The 21,058-nt window shown below is 42.7% G+C and overlaps 2 protein-coding genes across 5 annotated transcripts; one reads left to right on the plus strand and one right to left on the minus strand.

The window, feature by feature from the left end:
- Positions 1–4,963: 4,963 nt before the first annotated feature.
- Positions 4,964–13,299, plus strand: stmn2b (stathmin 2b). Of its 2 annotated transcripts, none has more exons than XM_070921519.1 (5): positions 4,964–4,982; positions 10,901–11,006; positions 11,115–11,295; positions 11,938–12,129; positions 13,240–13,299. In XM_070921519.1, the coding sequence occupies exons 1-5, from the start codon at positions 4,964–4,966 to the stop codon at positions 13,297–13,299; spliced, it is 558 nt and encodes a 185-aa protein (XP_070777620.1). The 2 variants fall into 2 exon arrangements, with proteins under 2 accessions (XP_070777620.1, XP_070777621.1); XM_070921520.1 differs by having other exon boundaries at positions 10,901–10,996; positions 11,123–11,295.
- Positions 13,300–17,910: 4,611 nt separating this feature from the next.
- Positions 17,911–20,677, minus strand: hey1 (hes-related family bHLH transcription factor with YRPW motif 1). 3 transcript variants are annotated; one of them, XM_070921582.1, is made up of 6 exons: positions 20,525–20,677; positions 20,305–20,380; positions 20,107–20,190; positions 19,894–19,975; positions 19,298–19,613; positions 17,911–19,207 (listed from the first exon to the last, which is right to left on the minus strand). In XM_070921582.1, the coding sequence occupies exons 1-6, from the start codon at positions 20,608–20,610 to the stop codon at positions 18,943–18,945; spliced, it is 909 nt and encodes a 302-aa protein (XP_070777683.1). In that variant the 5' UTR covers positions 20,611–20,677; the 3' UTR covers positions 17,911–18,942. The 3 variants fall into 3 exon arrangements, with proteins under 3 accessions (XP_070777683.1, XP_070777684.1, XP_070777682.1); XM_070921583.1 differs by having other exon boundaries at positions 19,894–19,979; positions 20,099–20,190; XM_070921581.1 differs by having other exon boundaries at positions 17,911–19,613.
- Positions 20,678–21,058: the final 381 nt, after the last annotated feature.

Consider the following 21,058-nt stretch of genomic DNA (forward strand, 5'->3'; position numbering starts at 1 on the left):
TTCCCCCGGACGGTGATGGGCTTTATAGCTGCATTGTTACCTTGGACACTTACAGATTTTGCTCTTAAACATACACATTTAAAACTCAATATGTGTATTTAATGTCAAGAGAGGCACATGTTACATAAACAACTGAAACATCCTGGAGGTTTGTTGACATGTCTGGTTGGTTACTGTCAGAGTGGAAGGTATATACTTGCATGGCAGGTTTCCAATATCAATACACTAAAGTGACATTTAAAACATTTTCCATGGCCAAGTTGGTCATGTGCCTGTCTTTAACATCAAAGAGACTGGGGCTACTTCACAAACAAATCTGTCTGACTGAACTGCTGCTCTTTCACAAATCAGATGGACCAAATGGCCTGGAAAGAACATTTCTTAACCTTTTACTGATTACACAGTTCTGTCGTGTTGTGTACAATTAATACATTTGAATAGATACTGACACTGTTTTGAGTGCGTACTTCGGTGCATTCAATTCACTAGTAAACTGAACAGTCAGTTATATGTTTGTGCACACTGTAACCCTTTCCGATTTCAAAACAAATACATTCTTTCTGATTGCAAAGTTCACTTTGTGCTCCATTTCTTGCAGAGTAGTATGATTGTGAAATGATCATACACCATCCAACAGTTTCCTAAGTGTTAGATGAGGATTTTTAAAAACTACAGTTGCAAATTTAGGTTCTAGGGTGGCCCCAAGGCAGCATGACGCTAGGAATGCAAGCAAACTTGCTTACTGCACCTAATGTGGAGCAATGTAAAGCGATGTCATTCTGTCATGACTTTGTGCCAGCAGTCTCGAGCGCACACAGTATCACATCTGATAGAGGAGAGGTGGAAGCCAGCAAAGATGGAGGTGTTCAGTTGTGAAGTAGTGAGGTGATAGACATAAATGAGGACAGCCCTGCGCAGGGCATACCTGCAAAGCTGGGAGAATGTCACCAGCTAGCCAGGTTTGTCTTTTCAACGAAACCACAATCACAAAATATGAACTTCTTTGCACATCATCACTATAAAAGAAACACAAGGGTCTCAGAAGGGCAAGTGCCATGTGTCCCATTACTGGACCAATGAAATTATGAGAGCATCTGGTCTGCCTGGTTAGGCCGATATAGCTGCTGCTGTTAACCTCTGTTCACAAGCTCAAAGTACATCTCTGTGGAGGAAATTACTATACTACATCTATATTTGCTGTATATACCCTGTGTTCACAAGGAAACCAGATGGATACGTTCAGTATATTATCTAGTAACTATCACGAAGTTATATAGTGTTAACGCTACAGATAATTACACATAAAGAAACAGCTTCTGCCATACGTCAGACCCAAGTTTAAACACTCAACATGCGACCAGAGCGCAGACAGGATGGGGACCTGAAACGTGGACTACTTTGCAGCTACGTTGTATCTCAACGTTAACTGCACGCGTGTCACTGAAAATGTTAATGTATCGCAAATAAATCTAGCTATGCCACTATGATTCACAGTAACCAAAACACACGCTCCTGTTAGTCCGCTCCAACACACCGAAATCATCGCTCGCGGTTAATGATTAGCGCCAAACGGATCGATAGCCTTGTTAGCACTGGCCTGATGCGAAACGGGATGGTGAGGGATCAATTAAACCGTGTTTCACTAACGTACATTACTGTTAACTCACTAGCGAACACGGTGATATCTATCTAAACAGTAACGTTATGTTAAACTCGCTGTGGCGGCTCCGCCATGTGGCATATAACATGGTTAACAGAGCTAACGCTACATAAGTCACAGAACTGACACAAACATACATGATGCTATTGATGCAAATGCTAACGTTTGTATGTGATATATGTGGTGGTGGCAACAGTTAGCGTCAGTTCGAGTGGAAACGTGTCATTTAACAGCTTTAAAAGCGGGAGATAATGTGTGTCTCCAAAAACAAGACACAGAGAAACTAGTTACCTTTTGTTGTGCCGTCTTTTTTTCCAGTGGTGCAAGCAGTAACACATGTGCTGTGTTTCAGATTTGTGAGGCCAACTTTGGCTAGTCCACAAGCAGTCAACATCTTCAGCTAGCTCCTCCTCATCACCATCAACCGCCAAGGGACAGTGGCACCACCCACTGACACACCGAAGGGGGGGGGCGGCATTCACAGATAATAATCAGTTTTATAATAATTATCATAATCAGTAAAAATGTATCAAATATTTTATCTTTAATCGATGACAGCGACTGTAACGTCGCTTCAATCACTCAACATTTACCTAGCGACACATGGCGCATTGATCTACATCTGACCAGTGATGCGGTCACACAGGTGTGCCACTGTGAGTTGGCACTTCAAATGTCATGCCAATAAAGCCTATTGAATTGAAATTGAGTTAGCAACGGCCATATTATTGATATATCCATATTTTATTTATACATTATCTGCCAGCTCGTTACACGTTCAACAACGTTATTTTAGAATTACATTTTCTTAACCCTGTACTGCATATCGCCGCCCTCAGGCAACAGACAAGTCCCTCACCCCTCCTCTCACATGTCTTTTTCATTCTTACACAGGACAATGTGTTATGACTGTAAGTGTGTGTGTGTGTGTGTGTGTGTGTGTGTGGGGGGGGGTCTTTCAGGGAAGTGGAAGGGAAGATAAATTTCACTCATTTGCATGTTTGAATAGAGATCAGCTCAATGACTAAGGTTTTGGTCAATGTTTTTTGTATGAACATATCCTCTGAAACTCACAGGCAATGGACAGAGGGATATTTTATGGGCTAAAATTGTACTTTCTACACAATCCCTTACAATACAATTACCAAAACTGTGCTTGCTGCACAATACAAATGTTCTGAACAAATACTAAATAAAAATAAATGAAATTAGTGCTTACTTCTTATGTATTTCATTTTAGGAATGTTCTGAAACTATCAGATTTCCCTTGATGTTTTACTACCCTACGATAGCACAGCATTGCCCTGACACAACACAAACATCCACTGGATAAATACAGAGAGCCTCAATCTTCCAGGGTTATTTCGTTTTTATTCAATGCTTATACTGCATTTGTTCTTTTATTGTCAACTGCACTTTATTTGAATCTTGTTTATTCATATTTTACACTCTGGTCTGGTTCCTGGCTGTCTTTTGTTTTTCTTGTACCCAAACTTGAATTGTTTTTGTTCTTTAGATGGTCATCGCATATCTACAGCAGTATTACAACCCGCAAATAAAAACCTTGCTCTGGTTAATCAGTGACCATTCATAAGGTCATACTCCTGAAATGTTGTGTATTGTTTTAAATAAACAGTAGCAACCTAACTGCTTTGTTATCTATGCAAACATATGCTTTCTGATAAGGAACATGTCGTTGGTATGGACTTTTGGTACTTAGTGTTGCCTATAGTCTAAGACTTAGTCCCCATGCATAGATTCAGTTGTTAATAAAAGTAATGCAAACCAGTAACTCCAAACATCTGTGAATTAAACTGGACACATCTGAATGGAGTTTGGTCTGTAGAGTATATAATGAATGATTCTATATGGACGATTATGTTGTAAAATAGTTTCTCTCAAGCAATACAATCCTCAAGCTCATATAACTCGAGATTTGCTGCCACCTAGTGATTGTTGTTTCAGTGATTCCACCCATTTATTTTGCAGGCTATGATTTGACCATCAGTATTTTCTGCAGTTACAAAGAGGTGATGATTTGGTTGTCTGTGTGCATGGATTGTATAGGATGCTTTAGGCTTTGGGTGTCATCAAACAGGCTGTACGAAGACTGGGCAACTGCTTGTAATTCTGCGTCAACCTGATTCTCTCTGAATGGCATCACCTTGCATGGTTAGGATTGTGAGGAACCTCAAACCAAAAACCTTATGAAAATGTTTAAAATAAAGTAAATCTAAATGTTATCCTTTCAAGAGTGATTCCTCCTCTTTCAGCACCATGAGCAGAGAGTGTGGACGTGCTGCACCTGCTCATCACCAATGAAACAAAGAGGGAAACACCCACACTGTTGAGGGCCTGAACTCTCCAATACAAGGGGACATTGGATTTGTCAGGCCTTTGGTTGGGAGAGGCGCGTCAAGGGAGTATGGTAGCTAATATGCTCTCGGGGCACATAAACGCTCATTACTGACCCAGTGTCAAGCCAATCAGATTATATGTTGAGACTTCCCGTCATTTTCTTTCAAAATAAAGCCTTTTAAAAGATGGTGCATCGTAATGTATAATGTTTGGGTGTGTTGTGGGGAATGACACAATGTGTTGGACAGCTTTATCAAATACCACAAAACGACAACAACTCTGCCAGGAGGTCGAGCTGCACAAGTACAAGGAAGCCCAGCTGGATATATCTTACTGTATTAAAACTACATTTAAATAGCACCTTTTTAAAAAAAAAATTTAAAAAATTAGATGATAAACAAAGGACACAGATTACAATCGGTTAGGAGAAAGCCATCAGTTTTCCTCAAGATCAAGATGGGGTTTAATAAAGAGTGCACTGACTTTGCCTATTTATCCCCTGCTAAATCTCCCTCTGGGTACCTTGGAGAAAACCTCCTTAACTCAACATGAGCCAACCTCACCAAAAAAAAATGTCTCCCTCTGGTGGAATGTGAAAACAAATACTTGTGTGTGAAAACAAATAATACAATGACTCGGTCTTCATGATATTAGAGTAGGTAATGCTCTTATTATCATACATCTTACATAAAACTGTCAATCCATGTATTCACAGTGGGACATGTTTACGTCTTTTATTCTGAAGGCTAGGTCTGCATACTTCCGGTTTAGTTGTAGTTATTTGCCTCTGATTTGACGCAGTTCATAACAGACCACCAGGCGCACCGGCAGCCCCCGTCTCTGCTGACTCAGTGCCTTACCAGCAGTCCCTTCACCACGAGATACAGCATCCAGCTACCGACGCACACTCCTCCGGTCAACCCGCCCCGGCACCATCGTACATAAATGGCCAAGACCGCAGTCGGTGAGTTTTTGCACTTAATATATTTTTTTCTGAGATAACAGCGGCTTCGCAGGTTTTTTGAGGATGCTGAGAGGCTGTGGCGACACCCATGGCACAAAAGGATGCTGAGGGTTGATGAGAGGGAGCGGCCAAACTCCTCTGCAAGTCACTAATATAGAATTAATACAAGTTTAATCTATAATTGAAGCTACATTTTCTTGTTCTTCTATCTTTAATTAAGCAAATAAGAGTCTTCTTTTGGATTTTGTGTGATCCTAAATCCAGATTAGTGCCGATCAATATGAGCAAGTGTGCGATTTAGTTATCAGTGACGCAGTATTTGTTTTATTCAGTTTTAAAGTGAGCGAATTAAAGAGAATGAATCCATGTCGACACAAGAAAGGCGATGTTTTTCTTCCTCGTACAGCAGCATTTTGTCGCTGCCTGCCTGCCGCACCTGCCCCTTACTGCCTGACTCAGAGCCGTGCGGCATAATGCAGCGCCAGCGACCCCACCCAACATCTCCGGTCCCTTCAAAGCGAGCCTGCCGCTCTCCAGGATGTGAAATATTCCACCGTGACAAATCTCCTTATAAAAACTGGGCCATCCTATGTAGCTGTAGTGTAAAGCCAGCTTGAACCAATTTTGTGGGTGACCGCTAAAGGCATGAATGACACAGAGAGAGAGAGAGGGAGACAGAGGGAGAGAGAGGATGAAAAAAAGAGCATCCTTTTCCAGAATTGCTTTGCAGTCGAGGGAAGAATTTATGACTGGCGATGAAAATGAACGTCGTCTCAGAAATATCAGACTCCAATCCTATTAGGAGGGTTATAGACTGTAGATGTGGCCTATTATGTTCCATAACTGTATTATTATCAGGCCACAATAGTATAATGTGGCAATATATGGAGAAATAAAATGAGATTGCATGTTACGGCATGGTGGCAGGCCTTGTATTTGTGTCAGCTTATGAATTTACACATCAAGGCTTGAATATTGATTATTTGAACATATCGTTCAGCTGTCTATGAGCACTGGATGTGACCTGCAGGCTTTATGCTTTAAAGTGTGTTTGCTTTAAGGGGCGTGTGTGTGTGCAGGCTGGAAAGTGCAATGTGTGTGTGGCCAGTCCAGGGGATAGTCTGTTTTCTGGTTGACCAGGCACTTGACGGATGGAGGGGCATGCAGACAGACAGTGGTAAGGATCCTAGTGTCTGCGTTGAGGGACACCGGCCACTAAACCCTGACTGTTATATTTACCCACCCCCCCACCCCCTCCTCCTCCTACTCCTCCGCCTCCTCTTCTTTCCTCCATGATTTGAGCTGTGGACAGGCAGAATGGGATGGGCAGGGAGCAGACACTCTGGGAGAAAGCAGTCATCATGCCAGTCAGCACCCGGCAGGTCGTTGAGTTCATGTTGGCTCTTAGTATTTTAAAAACACACGTGGAATTTAATTCTACTGTTTCATACTTCTGAGATGAAGGAGAAAAAATAACCACGGTTTTATGGGTCAATAAACATTTACTCCTGCAGGACTGTAAGGCAAGATAAATACCCCTGTATATATATATATATGTTAATTTGTGGATTTTTGTCATCCCTTGGAGGAGAACTGAGGACAGAGGCATCCTAAAGCCTCTAAATTAAAGACATATCAACTATCCAACAAACAAACTCGTGCTCAGAACCACTCCCGTGTGCATTAAGGCCTCTAAGCACTTTTACTGATCCTTATCGCGCACACTTGTCATATCCAATTAGGTGTGGTCATTCAGCTTGCTCCCTAAAATCAATTCCTTTGTGTACAGAAACAGAAGCCTCGCAGACAATCATACCATCAATTTTCAAGCAACTAGTCATGTCCAAATTCAGCTATGTCCCTCATCTTATCATCTGCATCACTACTGTCGTAATGGCCCGTGTGCATGAAGCTCCAACGTCTCCTGGACTCATAATTCATCTGGATTTATCACGGAGTCCCATCGATCAATGCAGCACACTCACCATTACTGGTTCAGATGACTGTTGCGCTTAAAGGAAGAGGTGACATCAATCCAGCGGTGATGGTATGCCATACGCTCATGATCTGTTCATCACCTGTGACAATCAACATCCGGGGTACGGCGGTTCAGACATTTTAGCGCCCTAGCTCAGCTGATGATGATATTTTGATGATGATATTATATGATCTGCAGCTGAAGCAACTGGCTGATTAATCAATTAGCCGATGGACAGAAATTTAAGAGGCAACAATTTGGATAATTGTAATTTTTCAAGCAAAAAGGCAACAAAAATGATCTTGTTTTTATGTGACAATAAACAGAATATCTTTGGGTTTTTGGATTGACTGTCAGACAGAACAAGATATTTGAAGACATTACTCTGGGCTTTAGGAAACTGAGATTTTATAAACCAAAAGATTTATCAATTAATTCAAAACAATCTTTAGTTGCAGATCCCCTTATATGGACATAGGGTGCGGTTTAGGAAAAACCTGCCACCAGCCCATCCCTCCTACGTCAAATGACTGCCCTTGATCATCTGGGTGTCATAATGTTTTCCTTGAATAGCCAATTTTGTGAAGCCATGATGTCGTGATTATATTGTTGCCGGTGGGCCCGGCTGTAAAGGGCCAGTATGTGCCGAACACAGATGCCAAGCCCATTCTGCTGCGAGGTTATCGGAGCCAGGAGGGCAGGAAACACTGTGACACACAGGGTCACATTTTGACAGCCTTTGCTCATAGCCTGGTCAACAGCATCTTTCATATGTTTTTCACTTTGTGCCTTTATGCTCACAGTGACTCCATTGCCAATTGTTTAAATTCTTGTTGTTGTAAAAGTTTGTACCTTTAAAAGAAGAAGAAGGCAGGGAGGAAGAGAGAAATAAAGGAAGAAAAGTACCAAACAGAGGTGTGGCGGTTTGCGCAGAATTGAATCTCCCAGGAGATGCAGGGAGTGAGGGAGGAAAATAGAGACATAGAGAAAATGGGATCGAGATTGAGAGGGAGACTACATCGGTAGCAGATGAAACGGAGGCTTGGGGATGCAGAAGGTGCCGGTGGAGAGGGATGCTTGCGGGGGAGGAGGTAGATATTGATGATCTGTGCTCTCTGGCTGATGGATTGGAAGAGGAAGTGCAGTTTGCTGGCTGTGTGTGTCTGTGGTCGGGACAGGAGGAGCAGCTCTCTGAGAGGATGCAGAGCTGACTGGTTGAAACCAGCCTGCTGGAGTGGAGTGGGAGCATTAAAGTGGTGTCTCTCTCTGTCTGACATTATTCTGTCTCATTCCAGATTGACACGAGAAGCTGACCCAGCATGTCTGAAAGTCAATATCTTTGAACAGATGCTGGCGTTTGGACACTTCCTGCTGTGGAAAGTCACTCTTGCTCATTTGTCATTTTTATGTGCCTGGTTCCACTGGGAACGAGCTTATTACTACAGTGGTTACAGAAAGAGAAGATATTTTCTCTCAGGAGAAATACGGTTGCAATTTCATATTTTTGCACATTAGAGAATCTCATATATTTTAGATTAGGGATATAAAAGAAACATCTCCATGGCTCTGAGTTAGAGAGCTGTTTCAATTCACAGGGAGCGCTTATCTTCCAAGATAACAAAGAAATTAGATTAACTCTGTTGCAGCCATAGTAAAAACCAAGTTTCTCACCTCAAATAAAACTAAACAAAGTAGAAGAGAGCTGCAAAGATCAACAGAAAATGCAACTATTTGATAATCGATTGATCTGTAAAGTAAAAATGGAATACATTTGATGGTTCCAGCTCCCCAATTGTGAGAATTTGCTGCTTTTCTGTGTTTTATATAATTGTAAATGGAATATCTTTGGGTTTTGGGCGAAAACAAGACATTTTATGACATTACCTTTCTGCCTTTCTAGGAAAATCACAGTTTTTTTTTATGTTTTACAGACCCAACAATTAATCGAGAAAATAATCTGCAGATTAGTCTAAACTAGAAATCTCGACGTAAATGCTCAGTTTGAAAACATTATTGAACACAGGAAAGGCCCCACCCAGAACTTGGCAACCACTAAACAAAAATCTCTGCTGATCTGCTCAATAAGCACTTAACCCAAATTACCTGCTCCACTGAATTGTTAACTGTCTGAGTCTTCAGCTGGCGAGTGGGATTGTGTGTGGGAGAAAATGGCTGCTGGGGGTCTTGACATATACACAGCATTTAATGAGCCTGTGACAACTCTCCAGAAGCCCCGTTCCCCCTCTCTTGTCAGCAGAAATGGTGCAGTCCGCTGGTTACAAATTAAAGTGCTATCCACCTGAGGTGACAGCTTCCATTAGGCTGTCCTGGGGGCAGTTGATGGCAGCTGCAAGTCCCACTGGGGGCTGCCCCCTTTGTTGGTTTTTAATCCTCCTGTCTGTGATTTCTGTTTAAATCAGAAAGATGTTACCATGATTGTAAAGCCCCACCCCAACAGCCAAACATTTTCTCCATCTTCATTTTCTCCAGAAATCTCATTATTTTCTGTTTCTCCACCAAACTCCACCTTCATTTCCATTCCTACTAAACCCCTCTCTCTTTCTTCCAGAATTTCTCTGTTTTTTTCACCCCCTGCCATGTGCTCACCGTCTCTCTCTTGCTCCTCAGGGAAGGGGTTAACAAGGCCATCTGAGAGTAGTGAGAGATACATCTGAGAGTTGATCACATTACTGTGGCGTCTGCCAGTCTGCAGGGCAGAAAGTGAGACAGTGAGAAGAAAAAGAGAGAGTGAGGAATATGAGTAAGGAAGAGGATTTGGATTAATCATACTGTACACCATACCGCACCATGGAGAAGCTCTTTCACAGTAAATCTCATTTCTGGCTTTGCTACTGTAGCCTGCTGCAAATCATGAATCAATGTGGCACACTTCAGCCCTGCAGGCCCTGTGCTCTGGGTGATGGATTATGCCTTAATATGACAGTCGGCATGCAAATCTCCACTCTGAGGCAGTGTACCTTGACAGACCACAGCAGCCATGTGCAAAAGCAGAATATTTCCCAACCTGCAGTGTGTTGCAGATATTTTTGCCGTTCTCCCTGCAGGGACTGCTGCTGAACTCTGGGCTCATATTACGAAGTAGCAGGTGCCAAAAACACAGGAATAAAAAACAAAAATCAAGGTTACACAATGTTGGCTGTTCTTTGGAGCACTTTGTCCCTCCCTATAGAGCAGGACGCAGGTTGCCAGATACAGCCGGTATGATTTGATGCCAGCTTTGCTTCAGTGTTATTAACTTTTTCGACCATAAATGGACCAGGGGTGGACAGTCATATTGCTGTGTTATGCTGATAAGCTAAAGCCTTGGCTATTAGCCTCTATCCATAAACCACAGACAAAGAAGATAAGAAACATCCAAAGATTATCCCAACATCTATCACAAATCCTTGATTCTTTGCTTTCCAAATTACCTGAAAAGCATAAACTAATCTCTGATGTTTTTTGGCGTTAGCCACAGAACGGCTGGGAGGCAATAGGGCGTTGGTCTGGCTGCATTAATAAATAATAGACCAAAATGAAATGCATAGCTAATGATGTGAGGAGAATCCTGTGGGGACAGCAGCATCGTGGCTGTTGGGGAAATTAGGCCAAGTAAGGACACATCCATCCTGCCCCCCTCCCGGCTTGGTGAAAACAAAAGCCACAAAATGCATACAAAACCCAGGGCAGTTCAGCTCCAAAAGACATCCTTTGATGAGGTTTTCTTTTTTGGAGGATTTGATGAATAATTATTCCTCTACAAATCTGGATATTTACATCAAGGACCTCCTGTGGAGATAGAAGTGGGTTAATGATGTTTCTTCTTCTTGTATGTTAGGAGGTTAATGATATTTTGTCTATGTGTGTGTGTGTGTTTTAGCAGTGCACTCAGTTTACATGCTGCTGTAAGTCTAACACACAGTGCTGTTTACCTCCACAGCTTACAAGGAGAAGATGAAGGAGATTTCAGTTCTCTCACTCATCTGCTCCTGCCTGTACCCAGAGGCCCGCAAAAACTTCATGGGTGACTTTGAAGGTATGAAGCAATCAAACTGAAGATTTTTTATCTTCTTTATCAAACACACTTGAATAAAAAGTCATACGGAGACAACAAAGGCCTTTTCTGTCTGTCTTCCTTTCTCATTAATGCACACGCACACAGACATGGACATCAAGCCCATTAACAAGCGAGCCTCAGGCCAGGCCTTTGAGGTCATCCTGAAGCCGTCCTCCCCTGTGTCTGATGTTGCCCACTGCGTCACCAGCCCCCCAAAGAGGGACCTTTCCCTGGAGGACATCCAGAAGAAACTGGAGGCAGCTGAAGACAGAAGGAGAGTAAGGATGTTTCCAATCATTTTCATTGCACCCAGCTGCCACGCATTACTTTGCTTCAATAAGTGCCAAGAGCCACAAAAGGCTGCAATAAATCTTTTTGTGATTCCAAAGCGAGACATTCAACCCTGAGATTTCACACATTACTGGTATGCTGTTATATCTATTTGACTCCCCCTGACATCTAATTTGATTTCTGGTTGTTTGGTCAATTGTGCGTCACATTGACTACTGCAGCCGCAAAACCGCCGTGAAAAATCTAATCTGACAATAGCAAATTCCTGCATCACATTGATTTTGAATGTCAATGCAGTCAATCCAGCAGCTGACAATTCCAGCAACCCACCAATGAATCAATCACCCACTTTTTTTAACACCAGATGTCCAATATTGCTGGTCAAACGTACAGTATAATATATGAATTATAGTACACGAAAGGAGAGGATGAAGGTGGCAAGGAGAGAAATTCCCTTACGTCCAGACATTTTTATGCTTAACATTAATGTGTGAGTCTGATTAGTTGCACCAGCTAATGTTTAAATTTCAAGAAAAATCAATGAATGGTATTCAGTAAATCAGTGTCTCGCTATCGACCCTTGCCCTCTGAGTGATTCTCTCTGCCGCCCGTTCCTCTCCCTCCTTCAGTCCCAGGAGGCGCAGGTACTTCGGGCCCTGGCCGAGAAGCGAGACCACGAGCGCGACGTGCTGCTGAAGGCCATGGAGGAGAACAGCAGTTTCAGCCGCATGGCCGAGGAGAAGCTCCTGATGAAGATGGAGCAAAATGAGGAGAACCGGCAGGCTTACCTGGCTGCCATGATGGAGCGCCTTCAGGAGAGGGTGAGGAGCAGGGTGTAGCCATGATTTTAGATATAATGAGGTCATAAGTCCCATGTCCCCCTGAACATTTTGACCAGACACCAAAAAACACAGTCCTAGATTGGGTTGTAACAGCTATTTGTAAATTCATCACTAAGTTTCTACTTGCTAGTTTCAAATTAGTAGTTTGCTGCTGTAAATTGGGTTGAACTATTAAAACTTAAAACATGTCTAAACCAAGTCTAAGTATATAGTATTGTGTAAACCAGTAGCTAGAAATAATCTTTAGTGACATCCAATCAGATGCAATCAATTATGTAAACAGGAAGTCACTGCAGCATCACAGCTGAAACATGCTACGCTACTAACTATGACGTAACTTGTGCTATATAGCTAGTCATTTAGTCTGATGTTTTGTAATTTGAGGTATATAATGTTATTTGTGAAATGTAATTTAAAATCTTCCCAGTTTACATCATTATTAAACAGCATTTTGATCAAGTGTCAGGTCAGATATGTCAGCCCTTTTCCATTAGCTACATTAGGAAGCTAACATTAGCTTTGTCAGGCGGTTCAGTTAGCTACGTAACAGTTACTCCAGGCAGTCACTGGGTGTATTCAGTAACAGCTACGCAAGAGGCAGCTAGTTTGTGTGGTGCAACCGGTTTTAAATTGAGGTGCGTAAATCTCCTTTTTGTTAAGTTACAGACTAAGTCTGAACGGTGGTGGCAGTGCTGGTGCAACTAGCTCCTGGTGAAAAGGGGGGCCAGTGGGAGAGGAAGGGAACATTCATAAAAAGTGACAGGAGAATGATAAACAAAGGAAGAAAAGGGTAAAGAGGGCTGGTGCACCTGCTTGACCTCTGTAAAATGGAGCACTTTTAGGAGAAGATATGGAAAAATAGGAAGCCTAGAGGGGTTTGACTTAGACAAAGATGCAATCTTGTGTGTGGAGGGTGGGAGATAAAGAATTATATGAGTGGGAGAGAGGAGGACAGGAGGCAGAAAAAGGGGAAATGAAGTAAGTCGTCTCTGCAAAGGTCAAAGAAGAGAAATAGTGAAGTGAGCAAGAACCAAATGTTAGGAAGGGGCTGAAAATGACCTCTTCAATCTGTGTTTGTGTTTTCTGTAGGAGAGGCGTGCTCAGGAGGTGCGCAGGAACAAGGAGTTGAGAGAAGAAGTGACAGCGTGAGAAGCCCCAACAGGTTCTACATCCCACCCCCAAAATCCCCCTTCACCACATCCCGACCCTGAGGAACAACCCTCTCCCCACCTTATCCCACATGTCCCCACCTCTCCACCCCCCCCGCCATACTCCCCCATACTACTATGAAACTACCACAGCCTGAGACGCCACCCCGAGACAGTGGGAGGTTCAAATGGGGTTGGGGGTGGACAAAAAAAAGGAAAAATGATTAAAAAAATAAAAATTAATGTCTCTCACCCACTCTTCCCAAAAAAAGAATGTTTTTGCTCCGTTTCAAATGAGAAGAAAAGAAAAAAATCAAATTGACAAGCGACAGTGGGTATTGGTTTTTGTAAATACTTCTTTTTTTGTTATATACAGTACGATACAAGCAGCAAAAGTATTGATTGCAGTGTGCCATTTTTTCTATATAAGTTTCCTCTCCTTGCATATATATGGATGTAATAATTTGTTCATTTTCATGTTTGTTCATTTCAGCCTGAGAATGGTTTCAGGCGTAGGTGTTTGTTGTGAGTTTGCCAGCTAGCTGATGTTTGCTGTGACTGGCTGCGTCCTCACTAGGCCTGCATCCTGGCTCCGTTCCCTCGTCCCTTCAAGTGAGCGCTTGCTCATTTGACCGCGCAGATCTGGAAAACAAAAATTGGATCTGTGTTTGGTCGGTGTGATTTTCCATCCGGTTTATGCCAATGTTCCAATTAGCTAGGGGACATGTGCAGGAAAGCTGGCAGAAGGAAAGGGGACAGTTTGCTTCCTGTGGGGACTGCAAGCCATCGCTGCACATCCACTCCTGTGAGGTAGATGGTGACTGTACCACAGGAGAATAGCATTTAATGAGCCCATCCTACTACTCCCTCCCTCCGTCTGCAACCCCTTCATCTCTCCACATACATATACATACTGTAGAAGCACTCACTCACACGCTATCCACATGGGCAGGCATTTAGCCAATCATAGCACAGAGCTCGGTAGGAGCTTGCTAAATTCTGTCCATCTGGCACCGGAAAGCTCACGTAACATCCCTGACCAATGGCGGGCCTCTTATATTCCTCAGAAACAAGCTTCCAAATCACATTTCAATCACGTGTTACTGTAATATACAACACCACTAAGGTTAAAGTGCATCTGAAGAACGCTGGAGCGCGAAAAAAAAATCTGTGAATCTTTGAAACATTTGGAGAAAATACAAATAAATTCCACCTTTCTCCATTTCATAGAGGCTAGAGTAGTGCTCAGTATCGTCAGCGCCTACTTAGAATCATTGCACTTCACTCCAAGACACTGTAAAATGCCGCTGAAAGGACGGCACAGGAAAGATATTGAAGCCATAACCGGTATCGCTGCATCAATGACCCATGAACACAGTATTGCCATCCGTAAAGGTGTATATGAGTGTATTAAAGTATCCGAATTGTTTGTAAGCAGGGGTGTTGAAGCCTGAGGTTGAACCCTGTTGGTCACACACGCACTATAGGCCCATAGATGTGTGTGAGTGTGTGTGTGTGTATTTCAGAAAGGGCGGGTAGATGTAACCGAACGTTTGTGCCATGTGATATTGACCCGGTGAAGTATAAAACCAACGCATTACAGTGTGTAACAGCTGTCACAAGTACACCACAGACTACAGTGACTATCCTACCTGCCTCTCTCTCTCTCTCTCTCTCTCTCTCTCTCTCTCTCTCTTTCTCTCCTCTGTCCATTTGTGTGTTTCCCCCTCTCCACATATATCTTTGTGAGCAAGCAGTGGTTAATAAAGATTTGGGGTTCAGTGAATGAAACTGGCGTTAAGAGTGACTTCTTTCAGGTCCTGTCATCAATCATGTGTCCAGTGCAGCATTCAATATATCAGATTAGTACCATATATTATTATGGATGCAACTATCGATGATTGTTTCCAGTTAAATCTGTCTATTATTATTACGATTAATAATTTATTCATTTTGGTCTGTAAACGTCTATAAGATCAGAAAATAATGAAAAATGCCCATCATAACTTCCCAGAGACCAAGTTCACATCTTTAAATTGGTTGTTTTTCCAAAATCCAAAGATTCAATTGACCATTTTTAAGGCAGATGTTCTTTTTACATAATATGGCACAAAAACAACAGGAAATTAATATTATTAGTAAGGGCTGCAATCCATTTTGCTTTACCAGTTGCCATTGTGGATGTTGGCTCACTGATACGGTTTACTGACCCACTTAAATGGAAGAGAGCCACTGGTAACAGTGTTCATTACACCTGTGCTTTTCATACTATGTCAAATCAAACTGTCTGCTTTACAAAGACTACAATCAAGTAATCTATTATTCAGCTCGTCAAATATTATAATATAATTACAGAGAGAGCGTGTGACACAACTTGTTCGTTAGAGGATGTTTCTTTTTAAATCAACAAAGGTATAAGAAAACTGATTTTAAATTTACCAAGTTCTTGGCCAGTGGTGAAATGTTACTACGTACACTTAATCAAGAACTGTACTTACGTATAATATGAGGTAGTTGTACTTTATTTGAGTATTTCCATATTGTGTTTTGTATACTTCTCCACAATATTTTATAGGAAAATTCACTGATTTCAATACTGACCTTCAACCTGGTTCACATTGTTTTCACTGTTATGAAATTAAACAACCATGACTTATCTTCGCATGTATTAAAGACACACAACAAGTTCCCATTATTGTTGTTTTTTATCAAATAACAAAATAGACTCTGGGCTTGAAGCATTTAACTCTCAAGCAATGCATGCTGGGAAGTCTTTTAAAATGCTGATCATGTTTCTTTAGAAAGATAACACTGGGGAACACAATTTTTGTTGAGTTAGGTCTGACAGCTGTTTTTAACTAATTTTTGGGTGAGGAATCCAAAACTGATCTCAGTTTTTCTCTATCACGTCAAGTTTTTGAACTATAGGATCCCCGTTTTCTTAAAAAATATGAAAAATACTGTACTTAACAGATATGTGTGTGATAGTACTGACCTATTGGGAGCTGCACACACCTCTCACCGCACTGTCTCAATTGTGACTGCACAAACAAGTTGCCACGTAGCTGTAGATGAGTCCAATCGTAATCAGCTGGCAAGTCTTACTACAGCTAATCAGTGGAATTTTGCTTATCTGGAGGGTAAGCTGTGGAGAAAAAACTTGACGTGCTAGAAAAAAACTGACTGCAATTTTGGAATCAGCATGCCAATTTTAGTTTTAATCAGCATAAAAATCTTACTCAACAGAATTTCTTTTTCAAATTGTTCCCCAGTGTAATTTGATGTGTTGAGTGAACTCTCAGTGGTCATTCAATTCATCACTCACCAAGTCAGGTAAACTGCTAAACTGTTTATAAGTTCTGACATGGTCTGCAAATGAAAACTAGACTTATGAGCTGAATTAACTTGAAATGAATACAACTTATACAGCGTATTTACAATAAGTTAATGACACAAAGCTGATTACACTAAATTTCTGTGTGATGTTTTACAGTGTAGTTACTGGTTATTTTTCAGATTGAAAAACAAATGATCCGTTTATAAAATATGATGCATTGATAAGCTTCAACATTAAAATACTGCCTGCAAGTTAATGCATCAATAACAACAATCCAATGATATAATATAATAATATAACACTTTCAAAGGTTTAAAGGTGTCGTTCTGCATCATTAGTACATTTGATACTTTAGGTGCATTTTTCCGAGTGAAGTTTTGAATGAAGGACTTTTACTTAACATAACAGAATAATACTTCATTGTGGTCTCAGTTGATGAAGTATCATTTATGGCCAGCAGGGGGAGACAACAGACAAGTTGTCTCAACTAAAGATCTCATTGGCCTTGTGGTTTTGGCTGAAGTGAAGCTTACATCACTACCTGGCCCTGCATCATCCTCAGTAATAAAGGGAAAAGGTTAAAGAGAACGACGAGAGAGAGTGGACATTTTAGAGAAATAAATGAAAAAGTGAGGTATATTTTTGGCCAGTAAGTAGACTTTTGGATAAGCAGAAGAGAGGACAGCATTTAGGAGGCGAGAACAGAAGGTGCAGCTGGTGCGAGCTGAAACGATGGCAAAGGGACAAAACTGTTCTCTGCACACTTCCTTTCTCACAGTTTTTCAGTCCCTCTCTCCTGCTCTCTCCTTTGATCCCCCTGTTTCTTTCTTCCCTCTTTCCCTCCACATCCCAATCTGTGCTCCATCCCTCCTTCCTTTCCTTCTTCATCCTCTTCCAACCTTCCCTCCCTCCTTCTTTCCTCCTCCTCTTGTTCCCACGCAGCACATGGGGCCAGCCGGGCTGCTATTGTCCAGGATATCCCCTCCTTGTTAATGGTTTCCTGTGCACACACAGAGGGCTGCTGAGAGAAACAACCAGCCTCATCTGATACCAGGCGTCGCCACGTACCGCGAGTGCACACACACACACACACACACGCACACACACAAACATACATACATAAAAACAACTGCAGGCATCAATAAGCAAACACACATATACATGCACACAAAAACACATTCATACCCTCACACACACACTCTCAAACACGCTTGAACAAACAGACATGCAAATGCATACTCACACACGTAACAAATACGCTGATAAAGCCACAGGTGATTTATCTGAACTCTTTTTATTACAGGGAAGTAACTTTGAACTTTGAAAAGCTGAGAAATCTGATTTGTCCGTTTGCTTGTGCTTTGAACAATCATAAAATATACAAACTCTCAGTGACCAGGAGACACCAAAATATTAGGTGGAAAGCAGGAGTTAGTCTTACTAAATGAAAAAGAACTGAATTGTGTTGCCTCATTTTACTGCAACTGCTGTGACGGATACAAATGAACTCCCTCTTGATAATTACAGACTGATAATGCTGCTACTTTAAACAGGTACAAGAAAATAACTTGTAGACAAGGTGATAAAAATCTGCCAAGCATCGGTAACATAAGAAATGTGGAGGAGCTGGTAGAAACTAGTTAAAAACCTCAATTGTTAACATTTACTGTAGAGAGGAAACATAACTTGAGGAAGCAAGCTTAAACAATGGAGCGCCACATGAGCATCAGAGGTTGAGGGTAAATCATGGTTAAGTTTATTTCTACCAAGCTGGTAGCTAACTTCTGTTCCCAGTATTTAGTCAAACAAACACCTGGTTTCGGTTATTCCGCCCCATAAAATGCTGTAAAAAGGGGGTGACTCTCAACCACCTCAAGCCCCCCTTTCACACCCCCCTGCCCTCTCTCAGCACAGAGGGAAAACAAAGGGGGGGCCGTTTCGCCCAGGAACTTGACGGGCGGCGACTGCTTGACCATCTGGAAAAGCCATTCCTGATAGGCTGACAACAGTGGGTGAAACTTCTAAAGAGGTGGGCAGGAACAGAGATCAATCACAATAAATCGCTCGTGTTGCTTTTAAGTCGTTTTCTCCCTCCTCACTGTTTTTTTTGTCTTCTATATAAAACACAATACATTAGCAAGAAAATAAAAATCCTACAGCTAGGTGTATCCTCTGTGGGATGTCAACATCATAGAAAAAATAGTACTTTCTTAGCTGGGAAAATAAAAAGTCTTGTCCTTGAAGGTCCAGCTCAGCTGGGTAGTGAGTTGAGTCTATATGTAGATCATGTTGAGGTTTTCACTTCAGTCAGAAAGCCCCTATCTCCATACCCCAGGGTCTGTAGGGTTTGCCCACACTGGATGTTGGGGCTGGGGGGCTGATGGTGGTGGTGTGGGAGATGAGGGGGAAGGCGCTGAAGGGGAAGGGGAATGCCGAGAGGGAGGAGAGGAGAGGAGGGGAGAGCTTGGACGCCGATGAGGAGACCAAGGCGGGGTGCGGGACGGTGGTCGGAGCAGCAGTGGTGGGGGGGACCCGGATTGGGACTTGATCTGAGTGAGGGGTGGCGCTGCCGCTGCGCCTGCCTGGGACGTGAGTCTCTGCAGCCGTCGAGGATGATGAAGAAGAGGAGGAGGAAGAGGTGGATGAAGTGGATGTGGATGACAGAGGAGTTTGTGGGCTGCTGGTGGTGCTGCGGGGTAAAGTTGCCAACGATGCCCCCTGTTGGTGCTGCAGGAGGAGGGGGTGGGTCAGGTGGGCAGGAGGGGATCCAAACGCAGAGCCCCACGCCAGGTGACTCAGGCCAGAGTGAGCCTCCCTTTGACTGGCGTAGTTGTTAAGGTGGGAGACCAGACGGAGCCGCAGAGGGTCTGTGCTGTCCAAGCCTTCGATTATGCTCAGATAGCGGGCTGTCTCAGCCAGGCACTCCCTGAAACCCAGACCACGGTAGTCCATTGCCAGGGCATGGGCGTCAAAATAACCTGAGGGGAGGCCATGAAGTCAGCAGATGAGTTAAAACAGTCACCTGAACTGCAAACCGCAAAACAAGTTAGTCCAGAACTGAAGGAGCTCTGTCTGACATGAATCAATATGCCCCTGGCTTTGTGACAGTGAGAGAGTAAATAATCAGTCAAAACAAGACAGATATAAATGGCAAACCTGCCAGACCACTTTAAGTTTATCTAGACGTTTATGTTTTTTTTTCTTCAAGCGTAAGAACCAAGGTGTTTTTCTGTAACAATGAATGGATCCCAGACATACCTTTGCCTCCAGCAGCATGAAGCATCTTCAGATGGTCAACAGTCATCTGCAAAATCTCTGCTTTCTCCAGTTTGGCTGAGCCCTTCAGTGTTGAGCAGACAGAGCCGATTAGACATAAATAATCCAAAAAGAGCCCAACTGAACAAAGTGGTTTCATGTGTTTGGACTTGACTCTGTATAAGTGGTATTAAAGTGGTGTCGCCTGTTGCTCACCTGCTTCTCAAAGGCGCTGGGGACCAGCCTGCGGAGCTCGCTGAGGCTGTTGTTGATTCTGTCACGGCGCCGTTTCTCAATTATCTGAGGAAACACAGAAAACATATGATCTGGTTATTTTCAGAATATGTGCTCATGAGAAAAACATTGCGGACATCGTGCAGAATCGGATTTTTCTGTTAATATAACTTTACTTACTCCTCGACGCCTCTTCCTCGCCTGCACCTGAGTTGATGTTGTGGGAGACATGGAGCCGAGAGGAGAGCTCATGTTCCTTAAAAGAGACGAAACAGGGAGGCTCAATCAATATCCCGCTGTCATAAATACTAAAGCTGGAGTTACAGGTGTTTTGTCCATGTTGGCTATCCGTTAAATGAATAAGAGAAAATAACCAACACTTCAGGGCCAAATAACTTACCCATTCTCATCCGCGCTCTCCTTCTCCACCTCAATAGTCTCATCCAGCTCGCTGTCCGAGGAGCTAAAGTCGTGATTCCTTTTCATTTTGATTCGTCCACAATAGTCCTTCAGTGAGCCGGTCGTGTCTGCGTCTGACGTGCGTCTGCCCAGGTTTGCCCGGAGCGCCTCCGTTTGAAGCGCTCAGCTTTCCCACGGTGTCATTTCAACTGTGGAGCCGGCCAACAGGGGCGGGGGCTTGGGGCAAACCAGCCAATCACAAAGCGGCTGTGGGGTTGAGTGACAGCACAGTTGGCCCAAGCACATCCCAGTGCGCTTTGACAAAGTCAGAGACGAGAAAAAAGCAAAGACATCTCACTCTGTGGGTGTTACTGTGAGATATTCATTTTATTAACAGCAAACACGCCGACACTATTCTTGCCATCCAGAACTAAATCTTTTTAAAAGTTTTTATCTAAGATGGCTATAAAAACTGCAATTGCTGACCAGATATATTGGTTCATCCTCAATTTCTGCAGAAATGTTTTGTGACAGT

Source organism: Enoplosus armatus, chromosome 16 (assembly GCF_043641665.1).
Source record: "Enoplosus armatus isolate fEnoArm2 chromosome 16, fEnoArm2.hap1, whole genome shotgun sequence".
Lineage (NCBI taxonomy): Eukaryota > Metazoa > Chordata > Actinopteri > Centrarchiformes > Enoplosidae > Enoplosus > Enoplosus armatus.

Coding starts and splice junctions, on each gene's coding strand:
- stmn2b (XM_070921519.1), top strand. Junction 11,007..11,114: donor GACTTTGAAGGTATGAAGCA/ATCAAACTGAAG, acceptor ATTAATGCACAC/GCACACAGACATGGACATCA. Junction 11,296..11,937: donor CAGCTGAAGACAGAAGGAGA/GTAAGGATGTTT, acceptor TCCCTCCTTCAG/TCCCAGGAGGCGCAGGTACT.
- hey1 (XM_070921581.1), bottom strand. CDS start 20,610: ATGAAAAGGAATCACGACTTTAGCTCCTCGGACAGCGAGCTGGATGAG. Junction 20,381..20,524: donor GAGAGCGCGGATGAGAATGG/GTAAGTTATTTG, acceptor GTCTCTTTTAAG/GAACATGAGCTCTCCTCTCG. Junction 20,191..20,304: donor CGAGGAAGAGGCGTCGAGGA/GTAAGTAAAGTT, acceptor GTGTTTCCTCAG/ATAATTGAGAAACGGCGCCG.